At 34.8% G+C, this 26671-nt stretch overlaps 1 protein-coding gene across 3 annotated transcripts; it reads right to left on the reverse strand.

The window, feature by feature from the left end:
• Positions 1–1137: 1137 nt before the first annotated feature.
• On the reverse strand, positions 1138–26428 carry LOC120630936 (protein gooseberry). Of its 3 annotated transcripts, none has more exons than XM_039900300.1 (6): positions 26202–26428; positions 12978–13150; positions 12304–12406; positions 9547–9746; positions 8560–9167; positions 1138–2433 (listed from the first exon to the last, which is right to left on the reverse strand). In XM_039900300.1, exons 1-6 carry the CDS (start codon positions 26254–26256, stop codon positions 2313–2315), a joined length of 1260 nt encoding a protein of 419 aa, XP_039756234.1. In that variant the 5' UTR covers positions 26257–26428; the 3' UTR covers positions 1138–2312. The 3 variants fall into 3 exon arrangements, with proteins under 3 accessions (XP_039756234.1, XP_039756232.1, XP_039756233.1); XM_039900298.1 differs by having other exon boundaries at positions 12148–12406; XM_039900299.1 differs by lacking the exon at positions 26202–26428 and adding an exon at positions 15888–15913 and having other exon boundaries at positions 12148–12406.
• Between the last annotated feature and the right edge of the window lie 243 nt (positions 26429–26671).

Below are 26671 nucleotides of genomic sequence, written 5' to 3' on the forward strand. Positions count from 1 at the left end.
TCCCTTATCGATTCCCAAGATGATCAATCTCCAAGGAGATTTTCCAACTACACGGGATATATAATAGTGCACAAGTGTGTGCGCAATCTCAGGTTTACTTTCTATTCCCTTACTCTTATAGTCCGATGGAACGAAAGATCTTACACGACAAAAAAGAGATCAGGTGCGGGGCCGACCGTTTAACGTGCTCTCCGAGGGAATGAATTTCCCAACTCCTGGCTTTTACTAAGAATTTATTGATAGAAAAACCCATTGGGCCAACCCGGGTATCGGACTCAGGACTTATCTGCAGTCGAACATTCTTCCTACTAGACCAATGGGGCAGTTTCTACCGTACCGTACCGTAAATATTATTCTATTTTAAAAGTTTTATTAATTTTTTGTTTGGACTGAAATGGTTAATACTAATATAATAATGGCAACTGAAACAATCATATTCGTTTAAGTTTATTAGTTTCCAGCAATTTTTGTTTTTTTTGGAAAAGTAACGATTTTAAATGTATATATTGATATCGATTGCGATTAATAAAAAAGACAACATGGACATACTGGTGCACTTTTACCTCACTTTAAGACTCAAAAAAATCGTAGCGGTTTTAGTCTGTGGAAATATATCGTAATATATATAGTATATATCGGAATGTCGCGGCGTTTGATTTACGGCTCAGGTAAATTACAGACATTATAATTTCTAAATTAGCTCAGGTAAAATAGTAATAAGGAAAAAATTAAAAAAAATCTTCATTAAATTGAGGTTTATTTTGGATAAACATTTTTAAAAAGTGCTTTATATCCTTAATCTATACTAATCTAAGTAAAACGTAACTAAAAATAAATACAAATTTTATTATAAAATCACAATTGCGTTAAGGCATTCATTAAGAACAATGTGGATTCAAAATATTTTCTATTTTAATTTACATGATTAGTTTTGTAAATATTCTACCTGCTAAAATACTATACATAGTTATTTATTTATCTTAAAGTTAATGTATGTACCCATTTTACACTATTTTACAAAATAAAAATAAACCCTAAAGTGGGTTTAAACTAAGTCAGTGATTGAATAGTTATTTATAATTAGGAACAAATTATTTCACTTAAACAAAAAACATTCCTCCCTATTTATGTAAATAAAGCTGCGTAATACAATTTAATCTTATCCTATCATAGTCTTCAAAATATTATATGTATAATATATGAAAATAGTTGCTTTGTTAAGGGAAGGCCAAACGCGCAGCGTCCAACGTCCTTAGCGGTATCCACAATTATTGCGTCCAGCAATAACTAGAAACACACGTTCAAGCAAGTGTCTTGTGATTGATTGGTCGCAAGAAGCAAACTTGGACGCTGTTGGACGCGTTGGTTTGGTTATCCCATTACTTTATTCATTTGATATGAATTCGAAAGGCACAAGTGTTTAATTTGAATAAGAATAATTGGAACTGGAATTACTGCTGGAACATCGTACCCTTTCTGTGATCAAAAACCATCACAGTAAATCGTTTGCCAATGTTCAATAGCGTGAAACGCATACATTCGCCGACAACGCAACTCGACAGCAACTGTGTAAACTGTTGTGGTGCCCCATGCAACACTTATATAGAAAAACCTACTTATTATAAATATTGTTGCTTGTGTCTTTTTCTTCTTTTGTACTGATATCTTTTAGTTTTTAAGACAAGTCCTAAGCGCGGCGACCGACTTGTATCACAAGCGACAATCACAGGACTCCTGGTGAACGCAAGCTCTTTGTCATCGCACGCTGGACGCATACTTGAACGCCACTAAGGACGTAGGTAGAACGCAGCGGTGCGAGTAGCCCTCACTGTAGTTACTTGCACCATAAACCTTTGATCGACGATCGGTGTGAGTAGAATGGAAAACATTGTTGAACCGTAGGTACATGTTGCGCCAGGATCGTACAAAGCATTGAATTGTATGTAAATATAAAATTCACTTAGGGTTTATGTTTACTATATCTATTTACTACACAGGTAGGTACATAATACGACCTTTTATTTGTCTATTCATGTCATTGCTAGAGACTGTTAGCTTTATGAAAAATAATTAAACGAGTGTACTACACTCTCGCGCCAATAATCTTTACGGCCATCGTAATAGTTAAACATTTCACTTGTTTTGACCAAAAAGGCAGTCAGGACTTGCCCTCGCATTTACACACTTCATAAACTTCTTAGTTAATCTTTTTCATCAGAAAATTATGCAAATATTCAAATTCTGTTATATAAATCGTCAACAGTACAAAATCACAAATAATAACTGAATTAACTAATAATAAAATGTTTTATTCAATGCACTCTTCCCATATCCATGCCTCCGAGTTGTCCAATGTAGGGGTATCCAGATTTTGCTTCGCTCGGAGAGTGAGCGTGTGATGCATAGTGTGAGGGGTTAGTACCAAAAAACGAACTGTAACAATGACAGAAAATTATTAATAACATAAATAAAGTCTTAACAAATCGTTGGAATCAATCTTCTCTTTGGAAGTATGCCTAACAAAAAAATTGTGTAAGTAAGTATGTGAGTAATAATGTGTAGCCCAAGCAGATGCTACCTGATGTCAAGAATAGAGCTATCTTTCACAGGGCATGCAAGGAGCAAGTTCTGAAACTTGACGCCATGTGTCCATCAACCTGAGGCTTAGGTGTTAACTCATGTGACTGCAATTACACCGTATAAAGTTAGATAAGAGGTAATGTAAATAGGCACCTACACCTATCTTATGAAGTCCTAGTAATGTAGCCCTATTGATCTATTTATTCAATATTGACTAGAAAATCGTTCGAATAAACTACGGGAAATACTTAATATAATGTGGATAAAGTCTCAAAATAATATAAAATATCAAACATCCATATTAAATTAATTGCTCAGAATCTACAGAAGTTTTTGAATGCCAACAACGGACTGATATGCCAAATGACTGCAGCAATTTAATTTGAAATGGCAAACGATTATCCGGTTATTATGTAACAGTAATTACTAAAATATTCTAAGAACAACACACGGTTTTATCCGTTGTCCATGTAAATACGTGGGTCCTGCTATTGTTATGGCATTCGACTACGATTGAAAAGCGTGGGAACCAATGTGTGGTATTTCAAATATAATAATGGTCGAAAGTTACATTAAGATAAACTATGTATTACTATATGTTTTCGTATGGCAGGTCAGAATACAGTTGTCACCATCCATTCCCTTCCCGTAGGTATCGTACGAGGCGACTATGGGAATCTGTCAGAAAAACGGGCAGCAGCATCCTCAATGTTCCTACTACGATCTACTGCGATCACCAGTGTAGTGATTATTGGCAAACCTTCCCGTTGTGAAACCTTAGTCGGACAGTAAAACGTTATGACTATTGACTACGCCTGATAAACTTTACCAAACTTTAAAACAGATTTGAAACATCTCCAGGGTCGAATTAGTTTCTTATACTAGTTATTCGCTTCCCTAATCATGGGAACCCGCTATATGAATTAATATAACTATAACCGTCCACAAATACATTAAAAGAAATATAAATAGTCAAATTAATAGCTAACAACCTCTTTCAAAAGAAATAAAATTTTGCAAAGATATTAATTTAAGTTCGATTTGACACAAGCTAATACCGCGACTTCATTTGCGTACAACTTAAGCTGTAAAATATAGACACTATTCTAGGCAATGAACCCTGATCACCGCCCGCTTTTGCCGATATAGACTACTATATCGGTAAAGAAATCGAGAGCGGTAGCATGACGATAAAATGGGTGTCATGTCATTTGCCGTGACAGTAAATGTGTCGATTTTACTGTCATCCCGCGCCAATAGATGTTTCTTATCAAAGGGATACTTCGATATTATTTTGGGATAACGATCCTGCTGCTGATTAAAAATATACCTACTAACTTTAAAGACGTATTTCCGTCCTACTGTCCCAGTGCGGGTTGATATGCCACACATTCCCCACGACAGAGGAATGCAAATTACATGAAATCCCAAGCAAACGTACAGTTTAGATTAAAAGCTTTGTTACAGCGTATAAGCGAATAATTGTTAGTAATTGACATAAAAGCTCAAACAGTCTGCGTAGTAGTAAGATTTAATAATTATGGAGCAATCAGCAATAACCCTTGAAGTAATTGTTACGTATATATTCCACCGAAATACGTAATTTAGGTGGTCCGAATTACACGAAAGAAAATACATACAAATGACTCTTTATGGAAACAAATCGTGACTAAGCGTGCAATAAAATTATGAATTCAATTGAATTCAGTGGCTAACACATTATTAAGGCTTATTCATGTTTGTAACGCATAAACAATCATGGATTATTGTAACGTGTAGGAGGATAGGCCTAAAGATTAAAACGCTTGCAACACTAATAAATATAAGCTTTGAAATGCATTAGACAATAAATAAATAGACTCGGTTTCCTATGGAAATAAAGCGTGCGTCTTTAGACAAGTACATTGCATAGTTAACATTTAATAGGCACTTTTGAGATTAATGCTGTATGTATAGATACGTATAAGCTAAATCCATAGTTACGACCCTCATTTCTGATGACGTCAGAAACCTCTGAGCATAAAAGTAAACAGATATAGCGTACATATTACCTAACTTTTTCTAATATAAGTTTAAATTGTTTAAACGTGTATTGTATATTAACAAGGTAAAGATTATCTAGAATATCCTTTATATTCATCAAGAGCCCATAAAAGTCCACTGCTAGACTGGAGGCCTCTTCCGATAGGATGATTTGCCCATAATCACTAAATTAGTACTAATAAAGCTTGAATACCGAATTTTTAGTGTAGTAGAATGTTTAGTGACTCTAGAGCGAGGACAAATGTAATGACAAATCATTTATACAATCTATCCACCAAACGGAGGAAACTGTTTTAGACGACTAGTGAACGCCAAATTCTTAGTCTTACTTTATTTTTTACCCGTGCAAGAGGCCCTTGGACTGGATAACGAAGTATCAGTGGCGTGCATACACGGTATGTACTAAGCGCGCAGGTGGTATCTATCTTCTTTATATATAAAAGAGAAAGTGTTTGGGTATGTTCCGTAAAGGCTCCGAAACGACTGGACCGATTTCAATGAAACTTTCAGGGAATCTCCGGATTGACCTGGCGAGTAATCCTGTAAAGTTTGGTGACGATCGGAGCACTCCTATTTTTGAACTGTCAAATACAGCTTTTATTTACTATGATGATATTCTATTGTTGGGTGTACATGGGTGTAGATAATGATCTTCACCCGCTCGAGAAGAGAATAGAAAAGAATGAATACGGAGAGAAATAAATGATTTAAAATATTATGAGACTTAAATTAAAAATTTCATGATGTAAGTTTATTGTTTAAATAAAATAAAGCAAAATCTAGCCCGGCGAAGCGGGCTGGGTACGCTAGTATAATATAAATAAAAATTTAGAACCCCTGACTTTTAATATAGTGTAAATTATTCTACTAGTCAAGTCCGACCCGTCAAAAATGGAGAAAATCTCCTGTACGAGCTATGAAAACTTAACTTTTATAAGTCGTACTGTATATTTCTTTTAGATCTTTACCCTGTATACACGCCACTGCCGACTTTAGGTACGACGAAGTGTTCCATCCGAAAAACATTACCCATGCAAAGCCATACGTTACATACAATTATCTGTTTCAACGAGACAACAGTGTTAAGTAAATGGTAACAGGTGAAAGAGAATTTAATCATTACTAACCTAATTAGCATCAACAAGATATGCCCGTACAATTTCGGAAAGCTGCCTCCACAAAGTGGAACGGATCACGCAACCCGGTGAAATCCCTAATTTGTCTTATTGAAACAATGATGAGTTTACTGAACACCGACATTATGTAGATACGCGTATCTGATTAATCGGAATGATTAACTATATTGTTGCAGACCATTATTGAAGTATGTATGTAGGTAATACAATACTGAACCTATATATCTATATACATATTGTAAATTCGAAAGTATTTTTCTACTTGTACCCACAGATTTCAACAAAATATTGCACTGTAAACTGCTTTCTGAAGCCAGGTTACTTTTTAGTATGGGAAGTTATGGAGTTTACATGGTTATGGAAACAATAATTTAGACGGCTGATTGGCGCAGTGGGCAGCGAACCTGCTTTCTGAGTCCAAGGCCGTGGGTTCGATTCCCACAGCTGTAAAATGTCAGTGTGATGAACCTGACTGTTTTTCAGTGTCCGGGTGTTTATATGTATATTATAAGTATTTATGTATATTATTTTAAAAATCAGACAGAACTTCAAAGCAAATTCTATGCTTTTAAAATGCTCACCAAGGCGATTTGCCGATATTGTACTTTGGTTTGACACGTGACCAGGTAGTTAAAGCTCTAACCTAAATAAGTCAAGGGGTCAATATCGCGTTCCCATACGTTTACGTTTCCATTACACTGAATGTCTAGCATTTCAATCGCGCAATCGAAAAGCAATTTTCCTTCACCTGCATCCGACAATCACGCGTGCATTTCGAGCGAACAAACGGTCCGTTCTGTATACTGTCCAATAAAAGGTACAGAACGCTGTTTAGGAAGTCGAATGCAAATAGCTGCAGATAAGTTTTAATACCAGGTTCGAGTAAGCTTTAATGCATGGGTTCATCGCACTAATGTCACGTTCGGCCTCCCATTAATTGCCAAGCGCTCACTACAAAGCAACATATGTTTATCTGTTTTCCGCAATGTAAGGCGGCGATAAACCCTTCTATGTGCCATTACGTGCATGGAAAAACTAATCTTATTGCGTGCATGTAAATGTTTGATTTCCATGCTTTGCAGAAAGATTTATTGGCGATTTGACTGTTGTTATGATGAAAACTGGATTCAATGGATTTTAAACATAGTTTCAGAAGGCATTAAAAATTTTGTATGTACAGATCCAATCGGGTTATCATTAAGGTTACGTATTGAACCTTGACAAGCCTTTTAATAAAACTAGATTTGCCCCTTTCCTCTGTGTTCACTTATGTTATTATAACTTGAACTTTAACTTTACGAAATAAATAGAATACGTCACATTTCGTAGTGCGTTTATGCATATTAACAAACTCTTCAGGTATCTAAAATCTGTTTTAATCTTGTTTCAAAATGTCTTCTTTCAAAATGTGCGCCACTTCAGTACTCAAGAGTTACGTCAATAGAGATTTCCAAAAAAACTAGATGAACCGATCACCATGGACATGGCTAGCTCATATGTTACTAGAATGAAACTATTGTGCGGCAAAACATATTGTGTGTGGTCCAATGAGAAGTTTATAGGCTCGCTTTGTCTCGATAACACAGATAAATGTCGCCTCCTTTTGTAATACAAAGCGACAATGAATTTGTTACATTCGTTTTCGACAATTTCATTGTACACATGAAAAACCTTTTCACTATTTATTTAAAAAAAATATAAAACCCAATATATTATTAAGCTTTATTTAAAATAGGTAAGAGATGAATATATTTTATCACAGTGATGTTAAAAAATAACTTCAAGTGGAACACTATGTGTTCGATGTCTATTAAAACAATATGTTACTCTAAATATCAGACCAACATCCAATTGAGCAACATGGTTGTTATATGCTCTATTTCTCTCTTTATAAAAGAGGAAGCCAGTGTTTAAACGTGGCAGGATGATAGAAAACTGTTGAAAGAGTTCTCAGGACGAAAATAGCGACACATTTTCAGCTACTTAAAATTTCTATAACGACAACAGGATCTTTATAGGTAAACATCATCAGACGTACCAATCAGAAAAATGACTGCATGTTCTTAGTGGCAATTCCAAATGGCTCTTCTACAATCTGGGGATAACTTTACAACTAAATCTTCCAATAAAAGATGAACGATTGGATTCATCTCATCTTTAGATACTATTTGGTATATATGTTTCACTACAATTATAATTAACTAAACGAATCGACTCAGACGTAATCAATATCTGGTGTCAATAAAGAATATTCATAAAGGGAAAAAAACGAAACCAATTAGCTCGATCGATCGATCAAAATCGTTCATAAAATTCGCAGCCCTATTGCCTTCGCGATCGCATCGGCATATTACGTTACGAAGGAAGCCCTGTAATAACTATCCGCGCGGCGTATAATGGCTGACTTCTTACACTCTTAATTGATTAGCGGCCGCTTCGGCTAATGATAAAGGAAGGTGAAAAGAAATAAAATGAATCCCGATTCGCGAGATCTACTACGGATAATTCCCTGATGAAACAAGCCACTGTATTAATTAAAGATTTCCTTTACATAGGTTAAGTTTTAGTCAATCTTCCTTAAAATTCATGTAACTTAATGCACTACTTTTATACAGTTTCCAAATGTAAATGAATATGAGCATCAGTTCATTTTAATTGCATATCTCTCGAATACCCGAGTATACAAGTAGCTAAACATCAATAAATAATTCATAAAGGCAATTGGTTTATTGAGATATTAAATGTAGTTAATATTTATTAATAGACTTATAATCATTGCTGGTGGTTTAAATAAACTCACCTATAATTTTCTGGCCATGGGCTGACTTCGGGTAGTTTGTTTTGTGGATGCCCGCTGAGTTGTCTTGATGACCAGTGGTTATGGGCAGACATTTCTTGTTTCGCGTAGTCACTGTATCCATACGGATGGCTGAGAGCTTCACTCCCATTTGCGTAGGTGGGATGTTGGTAGGTTATTCCACCACTCTGATTGGCTGAAGGGCTTGCCGATGTTGGGCTAGAACTGGGAGGAGTGATATCAGATGACGCTTGCAAAGGCGTTGGAAGTTCAGATGCGTGTGAGAGAGGAGTTAAATTTCCTGACGAGAACGAGGTAGAAGTCGGAGGATGTAAGGATGATGCAGCTAGGGCTGACTGGCATACTGAAGGTGCACTTAACGCTGATTGATGCAGAGAAGGTGCTAATGCAGAGTTGAGAACAGAACTTGTACCCAATGCAGACGAATAAGATTGTTGCCATGACGGACATTGAGCATTAAATGTAGAAGGTGGTTCATATTGCTGGTGGACGGATGGGAAAGCGGATTGTAAGGACATAGTGTTGAAAGCGCTTAGTTGTTGAGAATTCAGTTGCTTGCGGAGACGAGCTCTTCGGTTAGAGAACCAGACCTGAGTAAAAAAACAAGAATTAGAAAATATTATCTCTGCATAAATCGGTACGAAGAAAACAGTGCAAAGATAAACCCGTATATTTAATATAACGCGTAATCTTAAAGGAGGGACAACTCGATTACCCTTCGCGTACAAATAACATTAATTATGGAGGCAAAACACTGTAATTTGGAGGCCATTAATTTAACAAAAGTAGGAGTAGTTCCTACAATAGGTGAGAGGTGCAACATATGGTAGCCCGGTTACAAGTTCAAATTAATTATGAGATTAATTATAGTTTTTGTTATACTATTCAAAGGAAGAATATTTTATATTATACTCTAATTTTATTCGTCACTGTTATTGAAAATATCAAGGTAAATATTTGTTCCCATACCTGAACTCGAGCTTCGGTCAGTTTCGTCTTTTGCGCCAACTCCTCGCGTGTATAAACATCTGGATATTGAGTCCTTGTAAACGCTCTCTCTAAAGCTTCAAGCTGGTCTCCGGAGAAGGTAGTTCTTGACCTTCTCTGTTTCCTCTTCAACGTGATGCCTGGTTCTGATTCAGTATCTGAGTCTTCGCAAGATGATGGACCTTTTGACAAAAGAAATGTTTCGTTGGTATCGAGTTGTGTGATATAAAAAAAATATCCTGACATTTATGCCTTGAAGCATACCTACATTTTACGCGTAGCTTAAACAAATCATTTGAAATCGTCGTAGGAAAACGCGACACTTAAGATACTTTCTAAACTAATAACAAAATTGCAGCCACGTGACAAATATAATAAGAAAATTAAATTTCAGAGCAGTCTGCACATTACAAATAGCGATAATGATGTAGCTAAATCCACATGTAGGAAATTTGTCATCGTAATGCGACTTTCTAGATAATTTTGTTTCATTTCTTCTATTATGTTATTGTTGGCTACCGCTCGGACCACACGCGGTCTCGATTAAATTAAATGTAACCACATTGTATATTAAAGCTTTAAAGAAGTTCTTGGTCTCTAATGCATTCTTGGGCCTTAATAAATATTACAACACTTTGTAATGTGTTTTTTTGTTTTTTTTATAAGCTACTGGAATTGGTTTTAATCAGACCTCTGAGCTATCTACATTATTCATCATTAGGTATTCATATTTAGTTATGAGCTGCCCGTAATTGTATTCAAAAAAGAAGTAAAGTTTTCATAAAAATAGTAGTGATACAGCAAAATTATTATAAACTGCGATCATTTACATGAGACTGAGAATGTCACGCAAAACGTTTCTGCGAAAAGCATTTTGAGTTTCACTACATTTACCGCTAAAATTGCATCATAGACGATCATGAAGAGCAATTTTCGAATACGCGACCACCAGTCACCAGTGCAAAGGGACCCGCTTTTCCAGTGTAGACATTACTTTAGCTGCATACAACTTAATATGCATAATCTTATCGCGGCGCGGGATCTCTCCAGCAAAATCGCGCCATCGCTGAACCGGGATATTAGGAGCGCCATTTTATATTGGATAGCTATACGGCACAAGACGTGCAGTACGGACAGATTGTCGTAATGCAAGCCTCGCGGCCAAACGCGATGGGATAATAACAGCTTTGAGTACTAATTTCATTTTTATAACCTACAATTTCCGAAGCCGACACAAGGGGCGCTGCAGTGGCGTGCGCGCGCCTTGCTCGCTTCACTTTTACGTGGATTATTAACTTTATACGCCATTTTGCTAAGTTTGCAAACGTTTCAGACAGTCTTATTATAGGAATAAATTTATAATAATAACGTACTTTAAAGTGAATTAAGTGATTATGGTCTTGAATCCGCGTTAAACACTGCGATGACATGGCACTTATACACGCATCATTATCTCGAAGGTTTCAGCCGATACAATAACTGAACTATTAACTGAAGGATTTCACGACGTCCAAATGTAATATTAATTTACTTTTTGAGATAACCTCGCGTCTAAGAATAATGGGAACAATCCACTTTATAATGGCGAGCGGCTATAAAAATAGCGAAGGGAACTTTAGTAATATACAGTTTTCAACAAATAAGCCGTTGAATGGGGTGGAAACTGTAAAGTGGTTCAACAAACTATATTTTTCTACTTCAAGAGGTAAATCATGTTAAAAAAATGCATTATGATACAATTAAGTACATACTAAAAATAAGCCATTTTTAGAAATGTAACGTCCACTGTTAGCTTGTCTACCATGTTCTCTATAGCGTTTGCATTTTTCATTTAGCATTCATTCCAAAAGAATCGTCATATCCATTACCGACCCACTACAGGGCACGGGTCTCCTCCCACAATCAGAAGGGGTTAAGGCCGTAGTCAACAAAGCCGGCTCAGTGCGGATTGGTGGACTCCACACACCTTTGATAACATTATTGAGAACTCTCAGGCATGCAGGTTTCCTCACGATGTGTTCCTTTACCTTTGAAGCAGGTAATACTTATTTGAAATGCTTAAAACGCACTTAACTGAGAAAAGTTAGATGTGCGTGCTGGTATTCGAACCCGACCCCCCAAAAGTAAAGTCATCTATCACCGCTTCAAAACACTAAAAAAAGAATGGTGGACTGTATCAATTTTTTTTTTTGTAGAAACCATTGTTTACGTTATTAGACCTATTGCCGTACAACCTCTCTATGCATCCCAGGACATTTCTGTTTAAACTAAATGACAAAAGCGTCGCGTTGGTTAGACCAATCAGGATGGCTGAAATACAAAAAAAACTATATGCTAAAGAAGTTCATAATCTGCATACATCTCACTTCAAACTTACCTACCATCCACCATTTTAATGCAATAAATTTAATCTTGACATGATTTGGTCGCAATTAGCTACGCTATTTATGCTATATCGTTTCTGTAACTATACCGAATAAAGTATACCTAATATTTATATTTTATGTGCTCTATTTATACAAAACGATTTATAAAAAGCATTTGTATAAAACATATCCATATTTCAAGGTAAGTATGACTTACCTAGAATACCATCAATACTGTGGTTTCTTCTAGGGTCTGATTCATCCATTTTGCCTCCTCTTATTAGTCGCGAAATCGAACTGACTGACGGGGCTGTATTTTTATCACAAATGCCTTCTTTTATTAATTTATCTCTAATTTCCCAGGAAAATATACCTGGGTTTTGTCTCTTCAGTTCTTCTATCCTGTTTTCAACTTCCGGCGTCGCTACCCTTGGTTTTGATCCTCCGATTACACCAGGGCGGATCGAACCAGTTTCCTAGGACAAAAAATATATCTTAATACAAATACTAGGTGTCTTGATAATATATATTAATCAAATTTTATAATACTACTTTTAATATATCCGAGGTTAGTGTATTACCTACTTGGATATGACAATAACATTAGCAACTAGAAAACTCTGAAATTACATTTCTATAATGAATAAACGTAGAGCATGCTTGCATGCATGCCGCTTTATTATTCAGAATTAAAAAATTATAGATCACTTACACTCGTGATTATGTAATGAAGTCAATATTATAATAAATTAACGTAAACTTGCAAATTGTAAGCTAAATCTCCATATATTATAGCTGTATTTATTTGTTTCATTAAGAAGACTTTAATAAATATTAAGAGAAATAATAATATAATATAAAACACAAAACAAAAAACAATACATATATTGTATGTGCGTGGGCTAGCTGCTTAAGCATAATTTCGCAGACGAAGTTTACAGCTAAGTGCAAGCATTAAAATAATAATCCTTAATAGTTATAATAATTAAATAAATTTAAAAATCAAGGGAATAATAGTTTAATAAAATTATTGTTACTAGTCCTCACCTGATATCTGTTGAGTATTTTTGAAACACAGCCGTGCGAGACACGCAATTGACGTGAGATAACGCAAGGCCTCACGCCCGCCGCTGCCATCTCCACAATTTTTAGCCTGATGTGGTTCGGCAAAGGCCGCCCGTTGATGAACACTCCGCCTAATTGATTCATTCGTCCTTGCCCTGCAACAATACAAGAACGTTAAAAACTGCTATAGACATATTTAAAGCAAGTTTAGGCATTTCATTATTTTTACAGTTGGGTCTCCACTAATTTGAAGGTAGGTATTTATTTATTTTTCCAAACTTACATACTTGTCATTAGAAAACAAAGAAAAGAAAAAAAATATCTTTATTGCTAAAATAAGCCACACACTACAATGTTCGCTCCGCTATTTGATCACAACTCAAATCACAACTAGTAGATACGCCAGGATAACGCTTGTAATGTAGCACAAACTAGTCAAAGGTTCCAACTCAGCATTATGCTACATTGCTTGATAAGAATGCAGCGACTTTCTTGCATTATATAAAATAAAAAAAAACTAAATTCATTATTTCAAGTAGGCCCAGTTTAAAACTAATTTTGAAACAAGAAAACTCACTCAAGTCTGTCAGTCAACTCAAGTCAGTCTGTTTGTAGTGACTCCACCACCGATTGGCAAGGCAGGTTCCACCGAGACGAGCCAGCAAGAAACTCAGCAGATTGCTCTTCTTCAACAACATTTCACAGTTTACAATCTTTTAAATTTTCTATCTTGTGGGAGATGAGAGCTGAGCCTGCTTTTAAGCAGCTTTATTCATCAATTTTATAGTAATCACGATTTATTAAATGTGTTTTAACACATTGTTTAACCGTTGAGGGTGCGGAGGTAGATTGAGTATGATCTCCATGAATCGTAGGCATACGATTTCATCGTCCAGGCATTGATATATCAACATCGCAAGCAAATTCTTCAATTAACAGTTCTAGATTAACTGGACACTTCGACCAGAATTTCTTACTTTGACGAGTCATTCAACTTCTCACAGTGAAAGGTAAGTCATCAAAAATTTAATTAATCTTTTATCGCGATGAGTATCGGGCAATAATTAAGTTCGCCCGACAGTAATTGCAAATAAAGCTTTTTGAGATATAAAAATTTATTTCTGGATTCTTTTATGTATGTGTGTGGGTAAAGTGGCTATTATAATCACATCACGGACAGTGGTTGGGACCACCTATCGTCAAAGGAAGCCGCCGATCGGTGATTTTTGCGACCCCTTCGTATCCACGTTAGATGCTATTGAGCCGAAAATGCATTAAGGATATAAGTGTAGGATATCATAATAAAACAAAGGAACTACATACATGTAAAATAACGATACCGTATAATATATGAACCAATTTCCTCAAATAACAACATTTTCTTGCAAACTATTATTATTATACTAAAATAAATAATAATATCAGTTTTTACCAATAGTAAAATATTAAGCTAATAATTTAATTGCCTCTAGATTGCATGAAACATTTATATCACCTACATTACTTCATTAGTTCAAACATAGTAAATCTTAATTTACAGCACAGCTTAACCTCGCCTCAAATCCCGAAATAATAAGAGGGAAGTAAAATTTGAATTACCAAAGAAATGTGGAAGATGCTACATTTTAGGTAGTTACTAAAAACGATGTTTTCAGCTCGTTTCGAAATATGTGGTCAGCAAAAAAAACAGAATTATCTTGATTATGTTATGTAATGAACAGAAATATCTTTCCAACTTTAAATAGAATATGAAAAACAAATCATGAGGCCACAGTCGGCTATGATACATACATTCCGACATTAATTCCTAATTCTCATCCAAATATGACAGACGCCTCTCATTTGTAAAGAAAAAAAATAACAGTGGCATCTTCCACTTGTAAAGGCATTTATAGTTTATCAATTTCAAATAATTCCTCAAAGATACCGCCACACGTAGGGCTCTAGACCCCTGTGGAGAAGCGCCGATCAATTAAACAACATGTCAACAAGTATGTCCTTTGATAATGCGAGAAACCAAAGATAAACCAATCTAAAATAAACCGTAACATAAACAAAATATGACTTAAAAATGATTCTTACCTAAACAACAGTGGACCAAAGACTGATTATTCTTAAGCACATTATCAACTCTATGTATCCCAAATAAGGTCGCAAGTAACGTAAAAAGAATATGGCATTTTATGGTTAAGCCGGACCGAGTTTCTGCAAGCAATCTCCATGCATTTTTTGTTGGCACCCCGTAGACGTCGTGGTGCCGTGAAAGCCCATATTCTTGGGTGTTAATTTAACGTTCCCGAAATATTTATGACTCATAACGTGTCCATAATAACTCCCCTATACAAATGTGGGTGGTTTCGTAATAATGTATCACTTTATTAGAGTTGGTAAAAATTGTTTGATGTCATTATCACCTTTTTATCAAGATAATAATGTATAAGAACTACTCAATTCCAGGCGCTTCTTCAAATATAAAATGAGGAAGAATAGTGAAAATATGGGATTACTTGGCCAACAAAAGTGAAGATTAAATTAGAACATCAACTCAAAATCCTACATACAACATTTTCAAAGCTGAAGATCAATCAAATGCACAATTGATAAAAGCTCACAAAAGGTACAAAAAGAATCCGAAATTTACAATGCGTAATAGAATTCGCAAATATTGTAACACTATTAACGCAAAAGGAGGCGAAGTTAACAACAAATTTAAACATTGATTCGGTAAACCTAATCGTCCGGAAGCACAATTCGATCATGCACCATTTTGTCACTACAATAGCTGCTATCAGGGTGGTATACGAAATGATCTGAAAGTAGCTTACAAAAAATATACAACTCGATATCGGTCGGTATTCGGAAGCCAAGTAACGCTGATTTTTTTTTACTTACGTGACTTATTCATAGTTATTGCAAGAGTGATTCCTTTGAAAAGTAATCATACACTAAACTTGAGATGGACCTACACAACGCAATAGAAGGTATAAATTTTTCTCACAATAACATAATCTTGTAACAATTCGTTCAACCGCTGCATTCGTGTACGACGAAATTGAAACAGAGTCAATCATTTAATACTAAACGTAAGAAGCAAACCGTGACCGAATAAATGAAGATTTTCTATTCACTATTCGCCATTCTGTGTCAACTTTAATTAGCAATCACATTTTCATAAAACTTCGTAGTACCGTTGAGTTGTCATAGGTATTGTCGTTTGGTGATTGGATTTCCCAAGTACATTTTTACGTTACCGAATTTTGTTTTCAATTTAACCGACTCCGATTTCTTAATCCAGGGCTCATCTCCATTACGTTCCGAAACGTTGAGTACGAAACCGATCCGAAATTTGGAAACTGATGAAGCAATTTGAATATTTCTTCAGCGACATTTCAATAACACTTACTATCATCACCCTTGAAAGCTTTTAAACACTTCAAAATTGAACACTTATTTTATTGCATTTGTATTTGTTTAAGACGACATTGACACCAATTCATTTATCTTCCTTTATTTTTCTTTTATAAGATGTGGAATTTTTTGTCATAGGTTATTGCTTCCTTGCTGCCAGAGGCTCACTACAACAAAACGTGCAATAAAAGTCACGGAGGTAATAGGCGTAAAGACATCCCATTCGCATATTTGTAGCTCGCAATGCCCTATAAAATGTTACAGTTGTAATCAGAAAACAATAGAGATTTAATCCAAGCACTAGTATAGCTCACCGAACACCGCACTGGAGTACAGTGGCAGTGTAAAGCTCTATGTCGGTCTCCCTTATCGAAAAGGAGGCCTTACCGGCCCAGCAGATAGAAATTAACTAATGTTGTAGTAAACGATTTGACACTTTTCTATTAATTATTATCAGGTATTTTTGTAGAAGAGAAGTAAAAGAAGAAGCATCAAAATTTAAAAGATTGATCGTTGGAATTATCACGTTGAGTTTTAGGAAATCTTCAACAGGTAGGATAATTTATATTGCTGAAGTCGATATAGAATTGTGTAAATAAATCGTAAACCCAGTTTTCACAATCATAATATGTTTCTGCATGCAAATCAATTTCACGTAGCGACATTAATGTGCCTATAGTAAAATTTATATGAGGCTTTACGTCATACATCGCTTTCCTTCACACGAATTGTGTGCTAACGATAAGTACATAATCTACATATTCAAAATAAGCAACTTCGTAAGACAATCCTCGTGCGTGCAGTCAATAATTCGGATAAGCTTTTACAGTGTATTCAGTAATTCAATTTAACTATTATTTATTTATTAACATAATTATGTCCTACTACAAATTTTGTTTGGCAATGACGTATAACAATGGTATTAAAACCAAAAAAGGGTACGTTGTGATGACCAAAATATCGTCATGTCTTAACATAGACTCAGGTTTCGCACCACGTTGTGATAGTTATACTTGTATCCTCAAGCTTGAATGCCATTATCCACCAAAAACAGTTCAAAATATTAAAATTGTGCTACAAATTAATACCTCTTAAGGCATTTTTGCGCACAAACTTTAATAGTACTCAAAATTACCCAGCATCCAATAAAATCAATCCGATATTAGTAAGGCACTATAGATTTGTCAATGCAAAGTTGGAATAGCCGTTAAACAGGCTGTTTGCCTATTATACTACTATTATACCTATTATACAATAATCATTACTTCGAATGAATACACTTCTCCTCAGTTGCTTCTATTCAGATTTTGACAACTTATTTAGCAAACCTGAAACTCAACGTAAGGTATAAGTTACAATGAATCAATAAAGAACAACTTTGTACATCCTTATACAATCTCAATATAAGGTACTTATACTGAGACTACTATATATAGATATTGTTATTGTTTTCTTGGCTGATTCTTACCTACTTTAATGACAATATCTTCGAACTAGGAATGGTTATATTATATATTTATCATCTTGAAAATATATAAAACAAAGAAAACTTTTATCATGTAACATGTAGAGCTGATAAATACATGGTAATTTTTAAGATATTGTATATAATCCGCACAAGTTCAGAAATGTTCAACGTTTGAATGGATTGCACTATTTTTAGAACAATTAATGTATTTAACATTAGATACATTTACAACCAAGCTGTTAAATACATTTGTGTACAAAGGAAGGTTAGAGTTTAAACTTAATCGATAACATCAACAGCGTTACTTCTGTCAATAAGAAATTGAAAAATTGTAATAAAAATTCATTCGTGACTATTATTAGGTCTCTATTATTCTGACACGCATAAATTTCTATCCGTTGCCTTTTAAAATCATTTATACACTAATAAAATAAGCTATTGCTGTCCAAAATCAAGCAACAAAGCGGAGAAATGCCATTTGAATAGGCATTAGAATTGGGCGGCACTTACAAAGGCTGTGTCATTCCATTAAGCCTTCTTCAAGCCTTCGGAGTGCGTTGTGTGGCCCCTTGGTCGCGTGGCTTGAGGTGTAGCAATCGGTTATCAAATCAGAGTTCCATTCTATTATACTTTCATAGGATGCATGCCGATATAATTTTGTAGGGAAAGAAAGTTTTCTATTATTCTAATATGTAGGTTATCTTTGTTAATTTAATGTGTAAAGAAACTATTAGAATGGTAATATTTATTTGAAAATGTGATTATTACACACAAATTTTGAATGAAAAATCTAGACTTTAGTAACGTTAATAAGTAGATTGAGTTGGTATCTGTAACTCGCTTAGCCTTCAGTGCTTCAATAAAGTTAAGCCGTCGATCTCAGTTATGTTCACTAAAACTCTATAGTTATTATTACCTGTGTTGGAGTTTGTTTCCTAGAAATCTGCCAACGCGTGTGAAACTTCGTGACCAGCAATGGAACATATATATAATAAGTCTTATCATTTCTAAATTTTTTTTAAAAATCACTTTTGGTTCACATTAGCAAACAATACATAGATCAACATTAATTTTATAAATTAATTGAAATTTTATGAAAAAAATAAAAATCACAATTTCAAATCGACAATAGATATCTCATATATTGCTGACGTGCTATAAGATTGAATTCAATCATATTTTCCCTATAGAAGAAACCTAAAAAGTAATATTACCGGTGAAGGCGAACGGCAAAGGTCTGAAGAACCCTTTTCTTGCCGATATTGGTTCCAATATTGCTCTCAAAATCAAATATTTCATATGTAATACGCCTAAAGGCGTCTTGTTGCCGTAATAAAATACCAGTGCCTATGAGCTCTAACGAAATCTCCCCCCATTGAACTGAATGCCAACTGTTCAAACCGAGCAACGCCTTTCGGCCAACGAACATAATGCCTGTACCTCTAGCAATGAATGGGACTGAATATTTTATTTCATTATAATAGTGTGTTTGTGAGTGCCCTGTTTGACCTTATTTCGTATTCATAACGTGCTATGTACTAATTTGACTGGTCTTTTCTTTTATTATAAGAAATGGTTTCTTTGACGGCCACTTGCCGCTGGACCTCGTGTTTCTAAATCCATAAATATTCTTCATTGCAGTGTGCACCAGAATTTAAAGGAAGTTAAATTAGTTGATGGTTTTTGAGAGACATCGTTAACGTCGGCACCGCTTAAAAGTTGGCAAGCTATAACACCTATAAACAAACAATCAATTTTGAAAACACGTCATCGTGCCTTCATTTGAAAGTACGACCGTTATAATTTTCTTCGATTTTTTCTAACTAATTTGGATTGTAATGTAAACCATTATGATAACAAAGTAAAAAAAAAATTGATCAAAATAATTTCTTAGATTTAACTTATTTCATAGAAGATGAATAATTATAAAAGTGTAATGAATGGACTATAGAGGCAGAGAAAGGCACACTAGCGAATCACGGTTTTCGCCGCTTTAGTTAGAGTCGATTTAATCTCTGAAGTTTGAACTTAATATCCATTACGAAAATTAAGCTTAATTTGCTATACTCCGCGAACAGCAGGAGAATCTGTATGGCGTAATTTATAATTTCTTCAATCCGTACACTCCACACCAAACAGATCCTCGGCAATGTACCCTCTACGCACGTTTCGCTCCGAAACCAGAGCATCCTCAGGAGATGTTGACTTTACAATGAATATTAAAGTTTTGTTGTTGTCTTAACTAATAACGAACATGATATTATTTTGGAATCCACTATAGCTGCCGTGCCAAATAGTCAATTTAACAAGATGGGTGTCGTTTTCAAGGTTTTCCGAGCGGCTAATTACTGCGAGGGAGAAGAAAAACCAACCATAGCAACAGCTCTCAATAATGGAATGTTTTTTTACGATTCTAAGCCTAATGCTTACTTAAAGCAGCAATCAATACTTGTATGTTGTATTCATTGAAACAAATGGACATCAGCCAGCCGTACCACGGTATAATATTCATTAGCCACAATTAAAGAAGGTTCCTTGAAGGCATCAGAGTTCGATCACACTTAAATACTTTTGAACGATATGAAAATAAATTAAGCGTCCGTTATATCAATTTGTTTATTAATAGATCGGCATAAATAATGGCAAGTAAGAGCCCTGGAGGTTCGAGCGAGGCATTTCGCGGGCGCGGGGGCGGGTAGCGCGTCATATTATGCGGCCAAAGGAGCCTGTCGGTGCCTTTGATCCCGGCGAGCCTGTGTGCGTGCGATGTGCACCGCTGTCCGACTTGATATGAATGTGACTAAACCTTGATTATGGTACTGAACTTTTTATAGGGGTCATCAAACACATTTTTGTTAAGAATCTCGATGATGTACGGAACAAACAACAAGTTTATCGAGATGATCAACTTAATCGGAGTGTGTTGGTTGGAGTAAGAGATTCCCGTGGAAATTACAATGTGTGCGCCGATCCGTATCTGCATCTAGCCTTAGGCGATCGACCGTCATCGAACATATTATGCGAACGACGATAAATCCTCGTATTAAAAATTCTGGTTTTGGAAAAAGTACTATACATACTATAGAAAACATAACCCTTATAATAAAATAAGGTTGTTAACCAGGCGATTTTGCATGAATTTGTCTTAAGACTATTTCTTCGAACGAAGTGTTTCAAGCAACAACTTAATTGGCTCTACTAAGGTCGCTAACTTATGGCCGCTACGTAGATAACCGAGTAAAAAGTGGAGATCCATGGAAAAAAAACAGCTTGTAAAGTGGCAATGAGTGAGGTGCATACTTTAAGCTTGAGCCCCCTAAAAATCCCTATTTGAATCCTAAGCATCCTGCTGTAGCAGTTGCCGTCCATCGTTCGACATGCTGGTTATTTTTACGTACCCGTCATATTGTCCTATATTTCGAGGATCTAAAATGTAAAACCGGATAGATATTTAGTTACTAATTTGCATAGGCAGGTTTAACCTACAGAATTGTATGCAGCTTAAATGTTATTTATTGTTATCTGTTTGTTTCCTGTTATTCAAGAACCTGAAATACTATTGAGCGAGTAAGCATAAATTACATATTAGGTATATCTTCAGTACCAAATTGACACTAACAATATTATATTATGAACTCTACATACGCATCCTTCAGCATCAAAGTAATGAGTAATAATTCAAATAGAAAGGACAAAATGAGCATTTAATATTATTTTCTTAAATAAATCGTAATATTGGTATTTATAAATAATCCGCTTTCAGATTTTCGCATTACAAAAATGTTTTGTGATACTTGAGAGAGGCTTGCGACTCTTGACACTAAGCTCGATTTATACCAAGGTTATATGTATAATTTTGTGTCGAATTAAAGATTTAAGAGTTTAATAAGTTAAAAGGAAAACCGCCAGACGTACGAGCTGACTACGATGCTTTGAATTATCAAAGACAAAACACTCAGATTGTAAGATATTTCTTGTACTTTTGTTTTTTGTGTGGTATTCAGTCGAACACAGGCGCAGTGGGTGAAAGCTGTGTTATAAATGTTAGAGGTTCTGGATTGGCACAGTTCAATAGGTAAACATAGGACATGTTCAATTCCTCTGCTCCTCAAGTCTGGTCTGCTCTGGTGTCTAGTTACGAATTAATGGTTTTAGCTTAATATAACTGCCATAGACCTACCCGCTTGAACGTTATCACAACTTACCGTTAACGTTACCACTGGGTGAGATTCAAGTCAAGGGCTAATTTTTATTAAATAATAATAACGAATTGTTTTACGTTACAGAAACAAAAAGTACATTTTATCAAGTACCTATGTTAATTGGTAAAATAGTGTTAAATAAATTGCAGAAAACAGAGGAAAACTCTCTCTCTTTACTTAACTATGGTAAGAAAATCTAATGGCCCCTTTTAAAGACTACATGCAAATACGACAAAAGATGCAATACCTAGCTACTTTTTAGGCTATAAAAATTATAAACCTAAATATTACGCTACGCAAGTTTTTATAAAAGTTATGATGTCGCTGTTGGAACGAACTCAAAAAATTCAAAATAAGAACGCGACTGTCGTCGGCATTCTTTGGTGTCAGTCATCTCTTTCACTCCCAGCCCTTTGGTGAGTTGCGATCTCTTTCTTTTTAATTTAACTTAGACGAAACAGGTCATAAGTCGTGGTGACATTTTTAACAATGCATTCGAAATGTTTTCGTATGGTAATGATTTATGTGTAAAACCATCAGTTATACGTGAACCTTTTGGAACCGGAGATCGTATTTTATTAATATGGTGCAACGTTGAAGATTTAAATGCGCACAATACGCACAAGTAACATAAACTTACACAGGAAATATGTTCTAAGATGCCACGGACTTAAAAGGATTTAAGGAACTGTCATCCTGCCTTATTAAGTTTAAAGGTGACCGTATAGCTATACTGTACGCAGTTTTAATTAGCATATTAGTTAACTTCACCAGGACATTAGTTAAATAATACTCACCCGATGTTCTAACTTAAACCTTTAAATAAATAATAAACTTATTCTGGGAGTATCTCTACGTAATAGTAGAGAACCAGAGTTACCGTCATAGAGAAATGAGACGGAGCACTTAGCAAGGAGAACGGAGGGACGTTGGTATCCCAAGGTGATGTTATGAAGACCTCGCACTGAGAAGCGCAGCATAGCTAAACCCCAACAAGGTGGACAGACAACATCAAGCACGTCGGAGGGAGCCGCCCTACAAAACACCTGATATCTCTCTCGTCTATCGGTTGATATGATGAAGATAATCATCATAATATTTTAATGAATATTTTCTTCTTCTTCTTCTTTGCCGTAACACTCTTGCCAGAGTGGTCGTAGTCATCACGGTGGGACATTGTTTGCGGCAGTTGTTACCCGCCTCACAACGATTCGCCACTTCTCCCTTTTTGCAGATATTCTGGTACACGCTTGCATGGGTGACCTAACGCCTGTTCCAGTGCCTTCTACATTGCCCTTATCATTTTCTACTTAGGTATGTCAAGATTTAAAAAACATCTTTTTAGTTGTCTGGCACAAAAAACAAGTCACGAGTTTTAGTAGATTTTATGTAGCTAATTAGTACAATATTAAGACTTCAGTTATTCGTTCCCTTTTATTTTCTTTTCAATTGTATTTAATTAGTTCTTACTTTCTAACGTTTGATATTAACACTTATCCAGAATTTAATAGAAGGCATTTTTGTCGTTCACAGAAAACCTTTAACATCAAAAAGCTCCTTTCAAACCCGCGTCAAAAGTTGTGCTCATTACAGACGATTTTCAATACGCATGGTACAATGTATATTTGAAAAACTTTTACAATATTCGATTTTAATGGTGAAATCATTTTAGTTTTAAATAGTTGTGCCCCGCGGTTTCATCAGGATTATCAATAAGCGGTAGTACAGTATTTATTATAAGTATAACATTCCTTAATAAACGGACTATTTAACGTAATAGAGATGTATAAAAAAAACTGTTGCTTTCCTATTTTTTGAGATTAACACGTGCCAACGTAAAATTTATAAAGTAATAGAGTATTTTTATGATATCATTTAAAGTTTACTATTATAGATACACGTATTAGTTTTATGTGGAGAGACATTCATTGATAGTTTATTTTTCAAAAAATCTATATCAATACTATATCATGCTAAAGTGTCTGGTGTTTTTTACCTATTTTTGTATCCACTAACAGCTATCTTGACGGAATCATGTATACATATAGGGATGAAATCCTACTTATATTATAAATGCGAAGTTTATATGAATGGATGAATGGATGTTTGATATAATTTTATAATTTGATGATAATTTTACCATTAAACCTTATAGATCCTGGCTGCACAACTTATAATCATTAAAACCATTACAAAATGTGAAGGATATTGTAAGTGCAAGTTCATCCGCACTATGTATATTTACAATTAATCGAGAGTTGAACCAAAAAACTCAGTAACTTAATATTTCCCATACGTTGTCTTCACATCTACCATAGAAAAAACTGTCTCCAGAAATAAATATTCGGAAGAGAAACGCTTGAAACAAAGGTTATTCAACGATTTTACGACGGGCAATAATTTCTGTAAGAACAAAAAGTTTGAATTGAACAAAAAATTACTAAACTCAATTGTCAATATGATTTTAACTGTTGGTTTATAGTTTTCTAATCTTAACTTGTTATCGATATTATGGTTTAAAACTCTGAATTTGATTTATTTGTAGTTCTTGATTAGGTATAGACTTTATTTTTATATTTTCTAAGTCAAAGTAACAATATGTTTTATTCAAATAGATTAGAAACCATACATTTTTGTCAAATTTATTTATATTTTTTAATAGATGTAAGGTGATAGTTATAATAACATCAAGAATTAGTAATTAAAATTTATCAACTTTATAACATCTTTACATGTGTATCAATTTATTATGTTTTATAGTTGTTGAGTATCATTATCATAAACTTAGCTATTTACCTTAAATAAAAACTTCAGCTACGTCACCAATGCTATAAGCCTATGACCTAAAAATCTGAATAAAATCTCTGAAAGTGGTAACAAGAACCTCTATAGTTTACAAAAGCAATAGAAGTTATGGCAATATTTAAGTTTTTGCTGGTTTATTTAATTTTGGAGCGTAGTTATCTCAAAAAATAGCATCGTATGCAGTTAAGTAGGTACTTTTGTACAAAACATAATCTGCAATCCATTAGCAAATTCAAATTAAACATTATGGAAGTACGTTCACAATATTTTATTTTGTGAGATATCATTTGTTATTTGATCATCTTCTATCTCCAAAGATTATTATATTGTAACCTGCACGTAATCTCGTTGAGAAAATACATACCAACTTTTAAATCTCAAAAAATAAAGTAATGGATAAGTCGGATACTTCATTTCTGCTAAATACATTAATATCTACTTATATTCCAAATTCAAGTAAACTGACAAACCTACACTTCTTGAATTAAGATCAAGATCATTCGAAGAATAATGCGAACGAGACAATAGGTAAGTCGTGACAGAATTTCTTTATTGAAACTAAGAACAGACGACAAATCGCTTTCTACAGCTAGCTGTCCTTGACTATTCCAGAAACTGAGTCTAAACAAGGCCCACTTATAATCAAAAAACATTCAGTAACGTACTTTTTCTAACAGTCCCATCCCGAAGCGTTAGGATGAAATATTGTTATATGATGAGCAATAAAAAGCACTTTTGGCTGCATAATTCCTTCATGATTTTATAGTTTTATGGCATGTTTCGAACCTTTTAGAGCGAGAAAATGAGCTGTGAGACTTATTATGTCATTTTATATGATTCTGATGCTTGTAATTGGCCACTAATCAGCAGCTTAGCTTTGATCATTATGCGGTTTGGTTTATTGGTACCTTAGATGAAGGAATAAAGATCGGTACCGATTAATGATTGTAGGTAAATGTAGGCGTGTGTTTTTTGTGTTATAAAATATACAGCTTAAAGTTAACAATTTATCAATAATGATAGGTGTTTAATGAGACATGTAATAAAAATTAAGTAGGTATTTTTAAATAGTTTAAATGTAAGATAACATTGGCTCGAGTTAGGAGTTAGTAGGTATAAGAACTTAATACTAGCATGAATATAAATAATTGAACAACTTAAATGAAGCACTGAATGAAATCATTGACAAATTAGCTTAAGACATTTAATAGGGTTAGATAATGTTTGAAAGTTGAATTGTTTATAGAATAGTCGAATAGATAGACATTATTCTCAAATACAGCATGTTTCAATAATAATGCAAAATGATGCGCAAGAACTCACCTTGAAAAGAATATCCCGTAAAATATGGGGTCATATTCAATGTTGATACAGCCATTGACGCAGAATCGGGAACAGAGGAGATATTGCGCCTCTAAACACCGAATCAGTTCTAGCACATACAAAAGTCCCGGGAAAACACAATTTCAGTCTGTCACTACAATCACAGGTACGCAGGCATGATTACGTAAAGAAAACTGCGTGTGTCTAATCCGTGTTACTTTGAAGACAGCTCAGTGCCCACTGACGTGTGATGTAAAGATGTATTTCGACTCTCAAGTGTAATCTTTCACAATCAGCGGTGCAACAAAAAATGGTCAAACCGCCTCCGCAGCCTTCGACACCACTCCACCAGATAGCTTGTCTCTTTCTGTTGCCCGAACGGCCGATGCACTTTACTTATCGCCGGTCCCAAAAATCTCTATTTCAACACTACTTTTCAACTTGATCAGCTCCTTTACTAGTATTTTAGT

Source organism: Pararge aegeria, chromosome 17 (assembly GCF_905163445.1).
Source record: "Pararge aegeria chromosome 17, ilParAegt1.1, whole genome shotgun sequence".
NCBI lineage: Eukaryota > Metazoa > Arthropoda > Insecta > Lepidoptera > Nymphalidae > Pararge > Pararge aegeria.